The sequence below is a fragment of the Anguilla rostrata genome, chromosome 11, assembly GCF_018555375.3.
Source record: "Anguilla rostrata isolate EN2019 chromosome 11, ASM1855537v3, whole genome shotgun sequence".
Lineage (NCBI taxonomy): Eukaryota > Metazoa > Chordata > Actinopteri > Anguilliformes > Anguillidae > Anguilla > Anguilla rostrata.
The window spans coordinates 36,462,025-36,480,425 of NC_057943.1; the positions used below are offsets into that span (position 1 = coordinate 36,462,025).

Here is an 18,401-nt window from a genome sequence, read left to right on the forward strand (position 1 = left end):
TGTATATTCCAGCGGTGATTGATTTCTCTCATTTTCCTGACATAACATAAAATAACATGAGAAGGAGAACAGGCCATTCAGCCCAACAATGCTTGCCATTTTCCTACCACTAAAGGGTACCTAGTGCTCACCGTTTACCTGCAAACTAGATAGGATCCAGTACCGTATCAAGCCTGGTCTTTAAAATTCCCAGAGTTGAGGCCTTCCACTACACGACCTGGCAGGCCACTCAACTTATCGTTCTCTCTCCCTTTCTGTGCAGCTCAGTTCAGTTACATTATGCACATGCAAATTCACTAAACACTACCCAACATATTTTGTAGTACATCAAATATGAGATAAATAGTAACAAAACATTTGATCATAAAAAGAGTAAGCTGACACTGTCTGTCTCTCCCTCCCAATCTTTCCCTCCCTCCACGTCTCTATTCTTCCCTCTCTCCCAAATCGCGATCCCTCCCTCCCTCCCTCCCTCCCTCCCTCCCTCTCTCCTCACCTTCGCTCTCCTCCCCTGGGGGCTGGTAGAAGGACAGCCCGAGGGAGATGATGGCAGCGATCTCCAGGATGATGAGCGTTACGTCCTGCAGGGCTTCCCACACCAGCTGCAGGAAGGTCTTGGGCTGCTTCGGGGGGATGAAGTTCTGCCCAAACACCTCCCCCCGCTTCTCCAGGTCTGCTGGGTTATCGGACAGACCTGCCGAGGGAGAGCGACCCATCTGAATCACCGTTCCCATAGCGACCACTGCATCTCACACCAGGGTTCCCATAGCGACCACTACATCCCACACCAGGGTTTCCCATAGTGACCACTGCATGTCACACCAGGGTTCCCATAGCGGCCACTGCATCTCACACCAGGGTTCCCATAGCGACCACTACATCCCACACCAGGGTTCCCATAGTGACCACTGCATGTCACACCAGGGTTCCCATAGCGACCACTGCATCTCACACCAGGGTTCCCATAGCAATCACTGCATCTCACACCAGGGTTCCCACAGCGACCACTACATCCCACACCAGGGTTCCCATAGCGGCCACTGCATCTCACACCAGGGTTCCCATAGCGACCACTACATCCCACACCAGGGTTCCCATAGTGATCACAGCATGTCACACTAGGGTTCCCACAGCGACCACTGCATTCCCCACTAGGGTTCTGATTGCAACCACTGCATCTCACACCAGGGTTCCCATAGCGACCACTGCATATCACACCAGGGTTCCCATTGCGACCACTGCATCTCACACCAGGGTTCCCATAGAGACCACTGCATCTCACACCAGGGTTCCCATAGCGGCCACTGCATCTCACACCAGGGTTCTCATAGTGACCACTACATCCCACACCAGGGTTTCCCATAGTGACCACTGCATGTCACACCAGGGTTCCCATAGCGACCACTGCATCTCATACCAGGGTTCCCATAGCAATCACTGCATCTCACACCAGGGTTCCCATAGCGACCACTGCATCTCACACCAGGGTTCCCATAGCGACCACTGCATCTCACACCAGGGTTCCCATAGTGACCACTGCATCTCACACCATGGTTCCCATAGCAGCCACTGCATCTCACACCAGGGTTCCCATAGCGACCACTGCATCTCACACCAGGGCTCCCATAGCGACCATTACATCCCATACCAGTGTTCTTGAAGCAAACTACATCTCAGGCCAGTGCACTGTTGGTTTCTACAGAGGCTGGAGGTTTAAATCCCAGCTGTGCCACAGCTGTGGTTCTCTTAAGTGAGCTACTTCGTCTGAATTGCATAAATTGATAAAAAATCAGTATGATTCAGGGATAGGAATGTGTGCTAAAGTAGTTGTCATAATAATTTCATTTAATTAAAAATACTAATATAAGGCACCATCTACTGCAAACAACTGCTCCAACAACTGGCACATTCGGCACATTTGAGCATGACTGACAGATGTATGGATGGACACAGTGTGAGTGATGGGAACAATGCTGAAATGTGTGTGTGTGTGTGTGTGTGTGCGTGTATGCGCACGTGTGTGTGTATGTGTGTGTGTGTGAGGTGTGTGTGTGTGTGTGCATGTGTGCGTGCTTGTGCGTGTACGTGTATGTGCGCACGTGTATGTGTGTGTGTGTGCATGTACATGTGTGTGTGTGCGTGTATGCGCATGTGTGTGCATGTGTGTGTGCGTGAATATGTGTTTGTGTGAGGTGTGTATCTGTGTGTGTGTACATGTGTGCGTAGTGGCGTAGGCAAAAAAAGACATTTTGGGCAGGCTTGCATAACCTTTCCACAGCGTTTTTTGGAGCTATCATGTGACATGTATTCCTAAAGGTATTGTGGTCATCGTCCCAACTATTCCAACTCTACTGCCTTATGGTAGTACAAAAAACGATTATGGAAATGTGTTTTTCGTTTTAAAATCAATATTACAGCAAGACCAAGTTTGCGACAAGGAGAGCCCAGGCTTCACATAGACGCCCCCCCCCCCCCCAAAAAAGCTGTGTCCGCTTGCGACAGGCACAACGTATTAACCCTGATTAAGAGGAAATAACCAAATTAAAATCTAATGGCTGGGACATACACGACAAAGTAAACGGGGAAAACAAGACCAGCAAACTTAAAAACCCTCGAACGTAGCGTGCCCTGCCACAGCCAGAAAGTCGTCAGCCATGCAACTTTTAAAGGCCGACAATCTTTGTAAACATACTAGATTTTTCACTGACAACATCTCTAGTGGGGAACATAAACGCCCTGCCAACGTATGAGACAGCCCCTTCAGAGACCACGTCACAGTAAGATTGCCTCAGCAGGCATGAAAACTGCAGCTACATAATTCTGGCCTACCGTTGACGTCTTGCTGCGGAGGAGGTAACATATCTCAAACTAATTCGGAATGCTCTTATTTACTCAGAAGACAACTACGCCACTCCTCATTCTAACCATGTGCAGGAACTTTCTCAATATCCCACAGTTTTAACTGCCCACAATACAATGATGACAGGCACCGAAAACCAATCAAATTCATTATCTTAAAAGATGCAAATTAAAACAAACAAAAAGGCATATTTCATTATTGCCATTTGATTGGGTAGGCCTGTGATCCACCTGGATACGCTTAGGCCCCTGGCGTGCATGAATTTGTGTGTGTGTGTGTGTGTGTGTGTGTGTGCATGTGTGCATGCTTGTGTATGTGTGTTGTGTGTGTGTGTGTATGTATGTGTGCATGTGTCTGCATGCATGTGTGCATGTGTGTGTGTATGTGAGTGTGTGTGTGTTTGTGTTTGTGACTGTGTGTGTATGTATGTGTACGTGAGTGTGTGTGCGTGTGTGTGTCTGTGCGTGTCTGTGTGTGTCTGTATGTGTGTACATGTGTGTGCGCGTGTGTGTGTGAGTGTGTGTTTGTGCATGTGTGTGTGTGTGCGTGTGTGTGTGAGTGTGTGTTTGTGCATATGTGTGTGTGTGAGTGTGTGTGTGTGTGTGTGTCTGTGTGTGTGTGCGTGTCTGTGTGTGTGTATGTCTGTATGTGTGTGTACGTGTGTGTGTATGTAAGTGTGTGTGTGTGTGTGTGTGTCTGTATGTGTGTGTACGTGTGTGTGTATGTAAGTGTGTGTGTGTGTGCGTGTGTGTGTCTGTGCGTGTCTGTGTGTGTGTGTGTTTGTGTCTGTATGTGTGTGTACATGTGTGTGCGCTTGTGTGTGTGAGTGTGTGTTTGTGCATGTGTGTGTGTGTATCTGAGTGTGTGTGTGTGTGTGGGTGTGTGTGTGTGTGTGTGTGCAGATGGCTGCATCAGTATGTGTCTATCTCTCTGTGGGGCCACAGCTCTGGCACTGAAACTCAACCAGACTGTCACACACTCCACACGTCCTCCTGCCAAACTTCACCTGCTGTCACCGACAACACTTTCTCTGCATCTCATTCGCTTTTTCTCTCTCTCTGTCTTTCATTCTTCCTTCTCCCTCTATCCATCTCCACCCTTCTCACTCTCCGTCCTCTGCTGGGCATTTATTTCTTGTTGTCCATTCTTTGTTTTCGTTTCTGTTTCTTCCTTTTACTGCTTGCCCAGATAAGTGCCCACATCGCTCCATCCCCTCCGATGCATCGTCTCAATCCGTCATTTCACATCTCTTTCATATCATAGAATGCCTCAGCATTATGACACATTCTGTGCAATCATTACTGCTGATGAATTTTAATACTGCACTGTATTAGCATTTCAATGTACAGCCAAAAATAGGTTTCTAGTGATTTCTGTCAAAAGGTGGAGAGTCTGCGTTTTAAAGAAGAGGAAGAGGAAGAGGAGGAAATGAAGGATGAAAGCAGAAATATTTCCGAACAGAAAAGAAAAAAGAAAAAAAATAAAAGAACAGCAGCCTGGTCCTCATTGTGTCAGCTTGCAAGCTTGCAGTTGCCATGGCGATGAAGGAGTCAAGCACAATGAGTGTTAAACTCAACTTCCTGTCGTTTTTTTACTCGCTGAAATATGTCACCGGTACCACGCGGCCCGCGCTGATTGGTCGCGCCGATTGGACGCTGCTGAAATCGCAGAGAGGGATCTGGGGAGTGGAGAGGAGTCGCACGCACACGGAGGGCGAGATGCTGAAACAGAGACATCGCCGCTACTACGCCCGGGCCTGCGTCACGCGCCGCGCTCCCAGAGTCCGCGGGCGAATCTAGGACTCAACGTGATCTTTCCAGCGGAGGCAGCCCGAACGCTCACGCCCGGCAGAGTTTTCGGGCTTGTGTAACAGGAAACAGGAGCGGTGGTGGGGGGGAGGGGAATCCTACCATCGGCAGGTGCCTCTCTGTAGGAAAAAGGACTGAAAGACCCAACACTGTGCTCGATCACTTCCCTCAGAGCTCTCTCTCTCCCCCCCCTCTCTCTCTCTCTCTCTCTGTCTTTCCCTCCCCATTGCTCTGCCTCTGTAATGTTATTTCTTGCTCTCTCTCTCCTATCTCTAGAGTTCTCTCATTCTCTCTCTCCTTCTCCCCTTGGTGTGTCCTTGACAATGCGGCAATCTCTCTCTCCCTCTCTCTCTCTCTCTCTCTCTCTCTCTCTCTCCCTCCCTCTCTCTCTCTCTCTCTCTCTCCCCATCCTGCTCTTTGTCAGCAGTATTTGGTTTCTGTACTGGTGAAATACTGACTTCTTTCTCTTATTTTCTTTGAAGAATAAAGCCTCATATCCTTATATTAATAAATTTTTGCCCCCTATAGATGACATGAGTCTCAGGCCTCTGGAACCCTATATTCTACTATGCTGAAACCCACACTACAATAGACATTCAATACCGATAAAATACATCCTATTTTTGAAAATACTTTCACTTTCACATCAAGTATTATGTCAAAAAATAAAAATACTTGAACTCTTTCTCTGCTGGGCTTAAGGTTGGCATGACATATGGTTTCTGGTGCGGACACACAAAGGGGGTGTGTTCTCTGGTTGAGTCACAGAATTGGGCTGTTTACTGACAGAGTCACAGATTTGGGCTGTTTACTGACAGAGTCACAGAGCTATGGGAAGTGCTCACTGAGGGAGTCAGAGAGAAGGGACGTGTTTATTAAGGGAGTTACAGACAGAAGTGGAGTGGTTACTGAAGGAAAGAAAAAAAGACGCTTCGTTTAAAGGAGAGAATGGTTGTATTAAATAGCCAGAATGGATGTATTTTTAACCTTTGTGTTGCCAGGAAAAAAAAGAAAAAAACAGCAGTGAAATCTCCATAATTTAACATTTTTCAGCAGGACATTTGATGACTTTTCCTGGAATGATCCTACCTTTAGAAAAAGCTGAATATTTCCTATTTTATATCGTTATAAAAGCGGTACACCATCAGGGCAACACGACTCTCTTATGGGCCTTTTTTGTCCTTGCAGTTATGAATTAGAATTTATAATCCAAGCTAAATGCCACCCATCCCTTACAGCAAAAAAATCAATTATGATTTTTTTTTTTTGCACTAAAAATGAGTGTAGACAGAATAAATACAGGGTCTCTGGACTGTGAAGTAGGAGAACACAGTTATTAAACAATTTGTTGATGAGTGACAGGTTGTTTCTACATGCAAAATAGATTTTGGGTTTAAAAAGGGTTGATCAAAAAAGTGGTGGCGAGGCCAGGTCATTTTTGACCCCGTGGAGTCACAGACAAAAGGGGCGTGGCTGCAGAGGGAGACACAGGAAAAAGGGGTGTAAGGCACACCTGGTAAATTGAGCTTATCTGATCAATAAGACCTGTGAGGTTAAGGGATCGGTTTCATAAGCTTCATTGTTTTCGGCTTCAACAATGGGACAGACAAAGCATGAGCAATGCATTATGGGAGCTGATGTGAGGGAACAAGGGTATGCGAGCAGGTAGGAGGAGAGCAGCAATACTGCAGCAAGTTTAGCGTAGTGTGTGTGTGAGTGAGTGTGTGTGCATGTGCGTGTGCGCATGTGTGTGTGCGTGCATGTGCATATGTGTGTGTGTGTGTGTGTGTGTGTACACGTGTGTGTGTGTGTGTGTGTGTGTGTGCATGTGCGTGTGCGCATGTGTGTGTGCGTGCATGTGCATATGTGTGTGTGTGTGTGTGTGTGTGTACACGTGTGTGTGTTTGTGCATGTGCGTGTGCACGTGTGTGTGTGTGTGTACACGTGTGTGTGTGTGTGTGTGCGTGCGTGTGTGCATGTGCGTGTGCGCCTGTGTGTGTGCGTGCACGTGTGAGAGAGCGAGAGGGAGGGAGGAAGATTTTGTTTAATCCTGACCTGTTTTAGTTGGGTAAACAGGCCACTGTGGGGATCTGGTGATCAGTCTGCTCATGCAGGTAAGTTCACTTAATAAAATCTGCGGTGAGCTTACACTGTCTGGGCGCACAGAATCAAATCTGACCATGTGATCACAAGCTGTGTTTTACATAGAGACCCGACATCAGCACAAATAGACTAAGAAGAGCACAGGCAACAAACTCAAATCTTCAGTAAAGCAGGAGCGCCCCACACACACAACGCAGGTGCTCGCAAGCACAGGTGAACACAAAAGGCCCAGTCACAGAGAGAGCGCTATGAGGAAGGAGATAAACCAAGGCAAACATTCTCCATTCAGTGAATCAAATTCAAAAAATCCTCTTCAAAACTTACCATTTTGTTTATTTCTATGCTTCAGCTGCATATTTGTTATTGAGAAGTCTATTATCTACAGTTCCATTTACCAAAAGAGTTCTATTTGAATTTAAAGTGAACATGTACTGAATCGAATTTAACTTGAACTTGAATTTAATTTGACTGAATTGAACTGAGAGAGATCTGGCCAGACAGAGGAGAGGAAAAAGAGAGGGAGGGACAGTTCACAAACAGACAGAGAAGGACTAAGAGTTAGCTCACACACAAAGACAGAGAGAGACAGGGAAACAGATATTCTCAACACAGAGATGTATGTGATCTCTCACCACAGAGGTTGAGAGATCACACACACACACACACACACACACACAAGCTCTCTCTCTCACACACACACATGAACTCTCTCACACACGCACACGCACACACAGCTTGTACACACACACACATGTACGTGCGCACACACACACACACACACACTGTTCACCGAGAGAGAGAGAGAGGGAGAGAGAGAGAGAGAGTGATTTGCGCTTTCTCTCACCCTCGCTGGGAGAAGTCCGGAGGTGTCTGCACAGCCCTGCCGTGTCGCCATAAGTCTCCTGGATCTTCTGCAGCGCCTCTGAGCCCCTCTGCTCCATCAGCGCCCGCAGCTCATCCAGGGTGACCCCGAACGCCGCCCCATGGTTCGGCTCCGCCCCCGCACCAGAAGCCCCGCCCCCTCTCTGGCTTTTGGGGCAGAACTCCACAGCACTGTTGGTTAAATCCCCCATGGTGGAAATCTCTCCTGGTTTCTTAGCTTATTTTCTGTCAACAACTATTTTGTTTCCCGTTGAGTTTTTTTTTACATTATTTCTTGGGGACATGGGGCAGGAGGAGAATCTTTTTGAACTTCTCTGTTTCCTCCTCTTCCTCCACTCTTCCGGCTTCGGTCAGACCGTATCGCTGTTTCTTTGGGGTTTAGGTTTTGTTTCTTCCTCCAGTTTTCCTTTCTCTTTCTCTCTCTTTCCTTCTCTTTTCACTGTTCATCGAACTTTTCTTTCCCTTGTCCCCCCCCCCACACATCAAACAAAGGTGTGGGGGTGGTCCCAATCCATCGATAGCTGGACAGAGGAGGGGGGAGGAGCAGAGAAAAGGAGAACGGCTGACATCCGGGTACTGGAAGGAGGGATGGGGGGCAGGTCAGGGAGAAAGAGGTCACAGGTCAGAGGTCAGGGGTCAGGGGTCAGGGTTTCGAACAGTTGTGTGTTACGATCACCTGGAACCTGGAGAAGAAAAGTGAGAGAGAAGGAGAAAAATATTAGAAGGACAACAACCATTCTTTCTTGCTCTGGTGATACACTGCAAACACAGCCTGTCTACATGTATAGCATGTTAAACTGTTTATCTCTCCCGATACATTCCAAAGCAGAGTTCAAATGAACATACAGAAAAAATTCTACTGTAATAATAATAATAATAAGTGATAATAAAAATAAGAATAATAACCACAAGTTAAATCCAGCATCATTTGGGTGGATCATGAATATATCAATATAAGACCATTGGACAAAATATTTAGCTGACTCTCTGTACAATTATGTGTCATGTGGTCTCGATTCAAACTGACCATACCAATGCCAACTGTGGCAAGGCGTCTCATGTGGCACTGTGAAACTGGCCATGGCATAACCTGGAGCGGGAGGGGTTCCGTCAGGAGGGTATTCTCACCACATCATACAGAAGTGGCAGTTGGCTGCTTCCAAACTGCTTTCATCAGCCATGGTGTTAAAATGGCATATTACAGCTCAGGGTCAGTTCCAGGCAGAGGCAGGGAAAGTTCTAGGCATAGGCAGGGCCAGTTCTAGGCACAGTCAGGGCCATTTCGAGGCATAGGCAGGGACAGTTCTAGGCATAGACAGGGCAGTTCTAGGCAGGGCCAGTTCTAGGCAGAGGCAGGGCCAGTTCTAGGCAGGGACAGGACCAGTTCTAGGCATAGACAGGGTCAGTTCTAGGCATACGCAAGGCCAGTTCTAGGCATAGGCAGGGCCAGTTCTAGGCATACGCAAGGCCAGTTCTAGGCATAGGCAGGGCCAGTTCTAGGCATAGGCAGGGACAGTTTTAGCAGAGATTGGTCAGGTGCTAGCATTCACCATAATGCTCGTGGAAATGAATGGTAGCAACAATTAGCAAATCTCCCATTCATAATGAACGGCTGTGGTATGGATTGTGGGTAGTTTTAGTACAAAAGAGCGCTCAGTCTGTCACCAGCTGAAAAAAATTAATGGAAGCCAACTGGTAATGTCATTAAGTTCACTACTTAAACCCTGATAACAATAATTATAAATGTTTTCTTCCCATTTTTTATTCTTCATGCATGATTTAAAAAAACTTGTCTGCCTTGTCTGTATGGTGAATCATGAGGCATGACCACTAATATTTATCCAGCTAAAAGAGCATTTTTGAGATGAATTTGCCCTTTTGGCACTGAAACAGTTTTACAGAAGACAGAAGGCCAAAACATTTAGCATCTCAACTTATCAGGTTAGGACGTGAGCCATAAAGCGCAGCAGGTGTGGTAAAATGCTAAGCTAGCACTACTGAATGATGCTACACAGTCTATCCATTGTATCTGCGCTGTTGACATATTGCCTCATTAATAAAAGAATCTCTGGCACGGGTGACAAAGGCGGTTACCTAGGGTGGCACCCGTCTGCGGGGGAAAAAAACTAAAAACCACACGTTGCGTCCACTTCAGTCAGAGGAAACCGCCCCACCCACCCCCCCGACCCCCCCACCCCGGGCCACAAACGCCACCTTTCACACACCCACTCCTGGTCCGCAATCGCTGACTGGCAGAAATTCACTGCTTCAGAGCAGCGGTGGTCCGGATCTAAATTTCACATGTGCAAAGGACTTCAGCAAATGTGCTACACTGTCGGTCCTAATCTGGAGCTAAACCCAGCCACTAAAGTTCAGGGGGCGGAGATAAGAGACACTGCATTCATTTATAAAAGGATTATTGATTTTGAGTGTATTGATTTGGGACATTTAAAATGCCTGTGGCGGGCAGTAGTTGGCAGGGGGTGCAGGCAGGCGGGACCACACCAAAATGCCATGGGTCGTCCGGACTGTGACGGAATCATCTCAGAATCCCGAAATAGCTCACACAGGGCTGGGTGGTGCACCGAGGCCATAGAGGGAGGGGAGCAGTCAGCAGGGTTATCCTCATTGCAGTGTGCAACGGTGATCCCTCTGCTTAATTTTGCACCTGCATTTTGCCTGCGACAAATGCGTGCACAGTGTACTCCAGGGCAATGAAGGGATCGCTTGCGTTTCTGTGATCCAAAATGACGTACGGTGTTATTACAACGTGAAAGACCGACAAATATGAGTGGGTATTACAAACTGGGAACACTTGTACAATAAAGTAACAGGTTGGTAATACACAGTAATGGTAATATCTATGTTCCTGAAATACTGCTATGTATATGTGTTATCAAATAACATGTTCGCATCATGCAGAAATGAGTTCAGAAAATAAAATATTATGCTTGTATAATGCAGTAATATATTTCTGTACCACGGTGATAAAGTGTAGGAACCACTTTTAAGTTTTTTGTAGAAATATATATCCAATTTCTTGAGCCCACAATTATTGGATATCTTGATACAGAAATAACGGATAATGGCAGTCCATTTATGTGTGAAAGACTGTCATTTATTTATTTATTTACTTACTTACTTTTACTTTGAAATACTGTTGGGGAACTTTAAAGATGGCATCTCAGTGCTCACGCCATGTTCAAAATGTGGGAAGTTTGTAAGACACCACCGGCCTACAGTTTTCAACCACTGCACTACGTATAACGTTCTTTAAAGTACTACCTTCACGCCTTGAATCTTTAAGTGCTGGAGTCAAAAGTGCCCTTTTGATTTCTTCTTCGATTTGCTTCGATATCTTTGCATGGAACGTTGCTTTTTGCCTTGAATGCTGCTTGCCTGCAATGCTTCGGATTATTACTCACCTGGACCAAACGATGACCCGCTGTCTTCAGTCAACGCGTGCAAAAAGGTATGATTCAGTGCTTCAACTTTACTTGGCTTGCCTTGACTTACAGCGATTATGTCTTTGTCAGTATTTGAAAACTGAGTTTGAAAAAACGAAGATGGGGCCTATTAAATAAAATTAAAACTTGGCGGCTGCTTAAATTGAACATCAGGCAATTGCTAATGATACGAAATAATTATTGTGGATTGTTTGAAACAGAATTTGTGGATTGTCTGTCTTGCAGACAGAATTTGGAAATTGGATGTGTTCGACACGAACGGTCTCACAAACCTATATAATGATCTACAGTCATTTTGTACACCCCTATAGCTGAACAGCTGAACAACATCGGCCCCTATCAATGTTCGCTCACTGATGCTGGCCTGTGTTTCTGTCTACCTAGTGCTTTCCAGAAGTTTCTCTAAAATGGATACGCGTATATTCTTTATTTTTGATGTTGTACAGCTTGTTAAGTCATTGTTTTTGGGAGTGCAAGACGGGTAGCAGTTTTTCTATGACAATTCTCAACTACACGTAGGGCCGACTGGCAAATTTATTATAATCTATATACAGTATGTATCAGACCTGGGTCAAATACGTATTTGTTTTGATTTCAGATATTTTTCTGTGCTCTGTTGATCTCGCCTGATGCAACCAAAAGGTGGGGTTTGCACTTTTTGAGAGAATGTCATAAGTTCCAATACACCAGACAAACTTGGTAAAGTGTAGAAAAGTATTTGAATCCCAAACAAATACGTATTTGACCCAGGTCTGATATGTATATACATATATATACATATGTGTGTGTGTGTGTCTATTTGTGCAACATAGTGATGTGTGTATAGTCCAGTCATATTTGCAAAATACAGTAATGTGCTTGTATAAGTCATATGTTTATTTAAAGAGAACTGAAAAAAATCAACTATAAATGCAAACAATAAGAAATTGAGAGCATTTCTAATTTGGTTCAGAATTCAAATACATGTTTTAATTCACTTTTAAATACCGTGGCCTTTGATGGACACCATCTCCCTTTCTGAAGGGTTGCTGTCTGTCCTTAGTATCCAAGGGTGTGGTAGTCACAGTTTGCATTAATGTAATAGCATTCAGAAGGCCTCCGTTTTTTTAAATGTAAATAACAAAATCGTGAACAATTTTGAATTGGGAAGCAAGTAAGAGATACGCTTAAATTACCATTAACCAATAAACTACATACCAAGTTAATGTTTATTCCAGTAGATGAGCCCTTTAATATAGATAAGTATTTGTACAATGTAGTAATATATTTGTGAATCTCTTGACAGTTAAAGGGACTGAAATTAACACAAATTTATGCAGTGAAATCCTCAGATCAATACAAAGGTTTAATTGCATGAGCTTCCTGACTGCAGTGTCATCTGTGTGTCACAGCCCAGAGTGATAAACAGACATGGCTGCCGCTATTTAATGATATACATTCTGTACATTCTTTCATTTTGCTCCTCTATCTTTTCAACTCTTTTTTTCCCGCCCTTTCCCTCTCTGTAACCGCAGGCTTTCCTTCATGCTGAAATTTGAAAGACGGCACTTTATTTCAATAACACCACTTCTGAGATGCATCTGATCCCAGCCTGGTGTCCAGCAAGGAGCACTCATTAAATAAGTGTGTAGACATCACTGTAGTTTTCAGAATAACAAGAAAAAACATAAATTCTGCAGGTTATAAAAATCTGTACCACCGTAGTCTGAAGATATTAAATGGGAAAATGGCTTTTTCAGCCTCCTATTTCTTCACTGCACGGTAGAACCCCGATGCCAGGCAGCATTCTGTTGTGCAGTAAGTAGAGTCAGGCATCATGCATCATGCTACAGATGCTATATCTGTAGCATGATGCTGTATAAAGTGGTGCTATGTCTGTAGCACGATGCTGTATAGAGTGATGCTATGTCTGTAGCATGATGCTGTATAGAGTGATGCTATGTCTGTAGCATGATGCTGTATAGAGTGATGCTATGTCTGTAGCATGATGCTGTATAAAGTGATGCTATATATGTATCATGATGCTGTATAGAGTGGTGCTATATCTGTAGCATGATGCTGTATAAAGTGGTGCTATGTCTGTAGCACGATGCTGTACAGAGTGATGCTATGTAGCATGATGCTGTATAAAGTGATGCTACGTCTGTAGCATGATGCTGTATAGAGTGGTGCTATGTCTGTAGCATAATGCTGTACAGAGTGATGCTATGTCTGTAGCATGATGCTCTATAGAGTGGTGCTATATATGTATCATGATGCTGTATAGAGTGATGCTATATCTGTAGCATGATGCTGTACAGAGTGATGCTATGTCTGTAGCATGATGCTGTATAGAGTGGTGCTATGTATGTAGCATGATGCTCTATAGAGTGGTGCTATATATGTATCATGATGCTGTATAGAGTGGTGCTATATCTGTAGCATGATGCTGTATAAAGTGGTGCTATGTCTGTAGCACGATGCTGTATAGAGTGGTGCTATGTCTGTAGCATGAAGCTGTACAGAGTGATGCTATGTAGCATGATGCTGTATAAAGTGATGCTACGTCTGTAGCATGATGCTGTATAGAGTGATGCTATGACTGTAGCATGATGCTGTATAGAGTGGTGCTATGTCTGTAGCATAATGCTGTATAGAGTGATGCTATGTATGTAGCATGATGCTGTATAGAGTGGTGCTATATCTGTAGCATGATGCTGTATAGAGTGATGCTATGTCTGTAGCACGATGCTGTATAAAGTGGTGCTATATCTGTAGCATGATGCTGTATAGAGTGATGCTATGTATGTAGCATGATGCTGTATAGAGTGATGCTATGTATGTAGCATGATGCTGTATAGAGTGGTGCTATGTATGTAACATGATGCTGTATAGAGTGATGCTATGTCTGTAGCATAATGCTGTACAGAGTGATGCTATGTATGTAGCATGATGCTGTATAGAGTGATGCTATGTATGTAGCATGATGCTGTATAGAGTGATGCTATGTATGTAGCATGATGCTGTATAGAGTGATGATATGTCTGTAGCATGATGCTGTATAGAGTGATGCTATGTAGCATGATGCTGTATAGAGTGATGCTATGTAGCATGATGCTGTATAGAGTGATGCTATGTATGTAGCATGATGCTGTATAGAGTGATGCTATATTTGTAGTATGATGCTGTATAGAGTGATGCTATGTAGCATGAAGCTGTATAGAGTGATGCTATGTATCATGATGCTGTATAGAGTGATGCTATGTCTGTAGCATGATGTTGTATAGAGTGGTGCTATGTCTGTAGCACGATGCTGTATAGAGTGATGCTATGTAGAATGAAGCTGTATAGAGTGGTGCTATGACTGTAGCATGATGCTGTATAGAGTGATGCTATGACTGTAGCATGATGCTGTATACAGTGATAATATGTCTGTAGCATGATGCTGTATAGAGTGATGCTATGACTGTAGCATGATGCTGTACAGAGTGATGCTATGTCTGTAGCATGATGCTGTACAGAGTGATGCTATGTCTGTAGCATAATGCTGTATAGAGTGATGCTATGTCTGTAGCATGATGCTGTATAGAGTGATGCTATGACTGTAGCATGATGCTGTATAAAGTGGTGCTATGTCTGTAGCATAATGCTATATAGAGTGGTGCTATGTCTGTAGCATAATGCTGTATAGAGTGATGCTATGTCTGTAGCATGATGCTGTATAGAGTGGTGCTATATATGTAGCATGATGCTGTATAGAGTGATGCTATGACTGTAGCATGATGCTGTATAAAGTGGTGCTATGTCTGTAGCATAATGCTGTATAGAGTGGTGCTATGTCTGTAGCATAATGCTGTATAGAGTGATGCTATGTCTGTAGCATGATGCTGTATAGAGTGGTGCTATATATGTATCATGATGCTGTATAGAGTGGTGCTATATCTGTAGCATGATGCTGTACAGAGTGATGCTATGTAGTATGAAGCTGTATAGAGTGGTGCTATGTAGCATGAAGCTGTATAGGCTGATGCTATGTCTGTAGCATGATGCTGTATACACTGATGCTATGTCTGTAGCATGATGCTGTATAGAGTGGTGCTATATCTGTAGCATGATGCTGTACAGAGTGATGCTATGTCTGTAGAATTGTGCTGTATAGAGTGATGCTATGTCTGTAGAATTATGCTGTATAGAGTGATGCTATGTCTGTAGAATTATGCTGTATAGATTGTTGCTATGCAGCATTATGGTGTATTGAGTGATACTATGCAGCATGCTGTAGTATACTGATTGCTATGTAGCCTGATGTGGTATATTGATAGCTATGTAGCATGGTGATATGTAGCTTGGTACTGTAGCGCATGATGTCAGGTAGCACAATACCATATTGAGGGATTCTAATAATGAAGGGCACTGTGATACTCTGCAGCGTAATGCTATATAATGCTATACTACACATGATGCCCTGTAGTGTGCACCCATTTAGCGTTATACCATTCGGTGTGATGCCTTATTCCATACTAGCATGTAGTATGATGCCACATAGCATGACGTCATATGATGAGGTGTTATGTATCATGAAGATGGGGCTGTGTCATAGGATTCGATGTTGCGGGAATAGAATAGGCTTTAGTTTGATCAGTCAGATGTGGCTGGACTGCGTGCTATTCTGGGGATTCTTTCATCCTTGGAGCACGAGCAGGAAATAGTTTTACCTTGAACTTCAAGATGAAAACAGTTTTGTTTGGGCTCTAGACTGCAAACACAAGTCAAACTCTCACTCTGTGCCGAGATGAGTCAGTGTGCTGTCAAATTCACTGAAATTCACAATTAGCATGACCAATAACTACACAAGTTTTACCAACAAATTATTATAAGTGTCTGAAATTATTTTTTTGTGGTTTCATTGCAGTATTGTCTCGTCTGTGTGTGTGTGCATATAACATATAAATGATATGTTATTATATCTGGTGAAATTGGTTTGTTTGACATTGAAAATAACATGTATGAGGAAAAGAGGAGGCTGGGTCCAAACCACGACTATAATAGATATCTATGACCTGATAATTCATCAGGCTTATCTGCGCTCAAATGTCAGCGGGATATAATGACTAGTGAAAGAACGTCAATCCACGTATTTAAAAATAAGCCCATTTGTATAAAGGATCATTCGTGATTTAATCGGGGATTTGTCTAATGATGGTATGAATGGAATTTTGCTGAGGAATAGCACGAACAGTAGAGAGTAGCCTACAGTATAGTAACTGGGCTGGCATCCAGAAGGTAGCATCCTGTTCTGAGGCATTTCTCAGAAACCATCCTTCACTGATCAATCAAACCCCTCTCCCCTGAACCAGGCTGTCCCCTCTGTACCGCCCTCTTCACCAACAAAAAAAGGTAAAATCCCAATAGCAATAAAGGTCTTCGCTTCACGATCAAGTAAAAATGGCCAATCCCTCGCGAGAATCGGCGACGCACACAGCTATCAAGTTCGACTGCACGGGATCACAACAGCCCTCCTACCCTGCGGTGACTGAAAAAAAAATCATCACTGTCGCCGAACCAAACATGGCATTGCACCAATGTGAGAACGTACGCGTGTGCGAGATGCGGAGCCAGAGGAAAAGATGATTAGGGAGAATTAGTAAAACAATAAAATACTCGGCTAGTGGTAACCGCCCGGCTCGATGTGTGCGTTTTAAAAGATAAAACATCTTGTACTTTTCACCTTCAGATTAACTGTTCACCTTAGCCCCAGCAAAACCAGGTTATCTTTACATACCCCTCCCACGAGCGCCCATGCGCGATAAAACAGTATATTATTATTATTATTACTATTATTATTATTAAATTTATAGTGTTCTATCATTTATTATACGTAGAGAAAATAACATTTAAACCATGCGCGTTTAATATTTAAAAACCTCAGCGTTCGCTTGAGCAGAGGATAGACACGGCCGAGTGCTTAACCGTGGAAGACGTAAGATGGTACGAGTGTGCAGCACCCCGGCCAGCGTACACGCAAAGCCCTCCGCAAGGTTACCGGTGTATGTGCCGGTACTGCTCCAGCGTACACACTCTTTCCCCCACTTCATCGCCCTGTTCTCACGCGCTTACTGGTAGGCTACATAGCTCATTTAGACGCAGAAACCCGGGCGCTGCAACCTCTGCATGCAGCGACTAAAATAACATCAATAAACTAATGAATATGGAAGCAGCACGAGCCGATGCTGCCACAACGGAAAATGCATATCCATTCGAAGTAGTCTATAGTGATTTCTATTTTCTAAATTAAACCGAGGTACAACAATTGGATTGTAATTATTTGCGCCTGTATTTTGCCCAAATACAGTTGTGATATATATTAGTTAGTGCTGATAAAAGCTCAAAATGTATATGATTGGTTTTTGAAGATTTTCTTCTAAAACAGTAAAAATGCTCGCGTGTATTTTCGGATGCTAACGCACGCATAGACGCGCCTGGCAGGACAATATGTTTGCAGTAATAAAATAAAACCATCAACATTATGATACATGAATGTGCAATCAGGTACGAAGATGACATCCGTCGACTTACCAGGCCATGGTCCAAGGACGTTATCGGGGTGGCGAGAAAAAAAATCCAGTAGCCTATTTATCTGAAATGAAAATAAAATAAACAACAGGATTTGAATAGTTGGATGTTCCAACGATGAAGGGTCCCCGGCACGGTATCTGTCGTTTGTTGGTAGTTGATAAAAAATGCAGGTCCCTAAAATAGTGCAGTCGCCCGCGCTGAGTTCCGCTTATGCAGAGGAAAGACTGAGCGATGGAGAGATCATATTAGAATGACTGCTTCGATTAATAAATAAATGTGTAAACCCAGCGGCATTTGTTGTTATTGTTGTGGTTGTTTATTGTTGCTGCCGTTAATAAATATGTGGAAGGTGCCACAGCATTGGCTGATGCGAGATTTTGGATCTACATGTTGGAGACCCCTCGCTCGCTGTGCGCTGTTTTACGGGGAGCGCAGCATCCGAGCGGCAGCTTTGTGCCGGGGGGTGGGGGGAGAGAGGGGGACGGACCCTCCGCGCGTGACACTCCCCTTCTCTACCTCCATATCACTGCAACCCCACCCTCCGCTTTCAGTGACTGTACAATCACGTCACCGCACACACCGCAGATCAGAAAAAAACGAGCCCGGGAGAGGGAGCGCGGGCCAAGGAGACGAGGGGAATCGAGAGAGACTTGGCATTATAAAATGGCATTATAGGACGGCATCGAATAAACTCTCTTCGTCTAAAATACCCTACGCAGTCAGGGA

The 18,401-nt window shown here is 44.3% G+C and overlaps 1 protein-coding gene across 5 annotated transcripts in view; it reads right to left on the bottom strand.

The window, feature by feature from the left end:
* LOC135234787 (plasma membrane calcium-transporting ATPase 3) overlaps nt 1-18,139 on the bottom strand; it is a 58,340-nt gene extending 40,201 nt beyond the window's left edge. Inside the window, exons 1-3 of one of the 5 annotated variants that reach the window (XM_064299721.1) lie at nt 17,676-18,139; nt 7,616-8,336; nt 497-694 (exon numbers count right to left, since the gene is read on the bottom strand). In XM_064299721.1, coding sequence (XP_064155791.1) covers nt 497-694; nt 7,616-7,844 — 427 coding nt within the window. In that variant the 5' untranslated portion in view covers nt 7,845-8,336; nt 17,676-18,139. The remainder of the gene's footprint in view (nt 1-496; nt 695-7,615; nt 8,337-17,675) is intronic. The other 4 variants (XM_064299716.1, XM_064299717.1, XM_064299718.1 and 1 more) reach the window with 4 other exon arrangements.
* Between the last annotated feature and the right edge of the window lie 262 nt (nt 18,140-18,401).